We start from the raw sequence: 1,788 nt of genomic DNA on the forward strand, positions 1-1,788 counted from the left end.
CGGAAGCGGCGCCTGAGGGAGACCGGGGCCGTGGCCGGGGCCGGGGCCACGCTGGGGGTGGCGGCCATTTCCCCAGGGCCTGGTCAGGCACGGGGCTGCGGGCCGGCGCGGGGGGGGCGGTGCTGCTGCTGGTGGGAATTCTGAATTCCAGAAAACTCGTCAGTTTTCTAAACTTGTGAGTTCGTTCTTTTGGTGTAAATTGCACTTTTGGGTTTCTTAGATCGTGCTGCCTTGGGAAATGGAGAGTGGAATCCGTGGGAAGGGGACGAGAAAAACGAGCTGCTTGCTTCTCAGCAGAGATATGAAGCTAATCTTAAGATGATACAAAATGCAAGATCTCACGTAGAACAAACCAGTCTTAGGGTACAGATTTGGGGCAAAGCAGCAATTGGTAAGCAGATACAATCAATGTCTGTTAATCACTTAACCTTCCAGATATAGCACTTTTCTCCGCTTTTTAATGACTAAAATTTATGTACATGATTAAATACGGATATCTGTACGTGAAGAGCATTAAGTAAATGGTAGCTGTTACTTAAATTTATGTTAATACCAATATAAGAGTGGTTAGACTCCTGTTTCTTTGAATTAGTTCTTTTCAAGGCTGTTTTTCACATCTGTCAAAGAAAATGGCTTAAATGGCAGGGAAACATAGTTACTTTTTGAGTCCAGTCTAGCTTAGAATACAACACAAGGGCAGGCCTTTTATTTAGCTAAACCAGAATATTTATTTTTGTCACACTTGCACTTTGTGAAACAAAGCATCTGTGAAACAAAGCATCGCACAATGAGAAATAAGGCATTTTCTCTACTGCAGTACTGCTGCCACTGATGCAATTGGAAATTCTTCTGTTGTAGAAGACACCGCGTTTCCTCTCTACATAAACTGGGGGCCAAGGTCCTCTCAAGCTCTCTTAACTACTGCTGAAGACATCATTGTTCTTATTTTAGCCTTTTTGAAAATGTAAAATTTCCAGCTTCAGTTGAACTTCCGCATAGCATTGTAGAACATGTTGGTATATTACATGATGATGCATTCTATCACAAAAATTCGATGTGTTTCACAAAAGCTTAAGAGAACTATGCATGTCCTTAAAATGCTGATTAATATTTACTCAGTTTTAAGTGGTATGTGTACCGGAAAGAGATGCTAACAGAAGCGGTAGTGTGGTATATATCTTCATCTACTGATATTTTGACAACCAAAGAATCTTTTTAAATGCCCCGATGTGTGAAAAATTAATCTTAACTAATTTGAAGTCATACAGAATTTGGGAAGCAATGTCCATATTATATAAGAAGCTCTGACATTTTTTTCCCAAGTTCTTACATTGTTATGCTTTTTCATTTCCTAGAAATACTTTACTTTTATTTGCTAGGATTGTAGAGTAGATGAGATCTATGCATTCAAATTCTCCATCGTATCTTCATTTATGTAGGTCTTTACCTTTGGCAACATATTTTTGGAGGGCACCTTGAGCCAGCTGATGTGACTGCGCAGTGGAGAGAAGGAAGCCAAAAAGCAGGAAAAACATGTTTCAGGTACTAGCTGCATGATGTTAACTTCAATTGTGTTAACTTTTAACAAAGGATGAATTGGAAAGTTAAAGACCATGATTGCATGGTGCATTATTTTGTCTATCTCAAAGTTGCAGTTATTTTAATATCAGTTGCAAACACTTTAATTTTGGCATGTTTTGATAATGTCGTGGTTTAGCCCCAGCCAGTGACTAAGCACCACGCAGCTGCTCACTCACTCCCCCCCCCCCCCCCCGGGGGGGTGGGGGG

General features: G+C 41.0%; 1 protein-coding gene across 2 annotated transcripts in view; it reads left to right on the top strand.

Moving 5' to 3' along the window:
• The first annotated feature begins 113 nt into the window (after nucleotides 1-113).
• Nucleotides 114-1,788, top strand: part of TMEM5 (transmembrane protein 5) — a 14,742-nt gene continuing 13,067 nt past the window's right edge. For both annotated transcript variants that reach the window (XM_010561704.1, XM_010561705.1), the window contains exons 1-2: nucleotides 114-391; nucleotides 1,440-1,542. In XM_010561704.1, coding sequence (XP_010560006.1) covers nucleotides 319-391; nucleotides 1,440-1,542 — 176 coding nt within the window. In that variant the 5' untranslated portion in view covers nucleotides 114-318. The remainder of the gene's footprint in view (nucleotides 392-1,439; nucleotides 1,543-1,788) is intronic.

Source organism: Haliaeetus leucocephalus, unplaced genomic scaffold (genome assembly GCF_000737465.1).
Source record: "Haliaeetus leucocephalus isolate CR32 unplaced genomic scaffold, Haliaeetus_leucocephalus-4.0 Scaffold151, whole genome shotgun sequence".
Lineage (NCBI taxonomy): Eukaryota > Metazoa > Chordata > Aves > Accipitriformes > Accipitridae > Haliaeetus > Haliaeetus leucocephalus.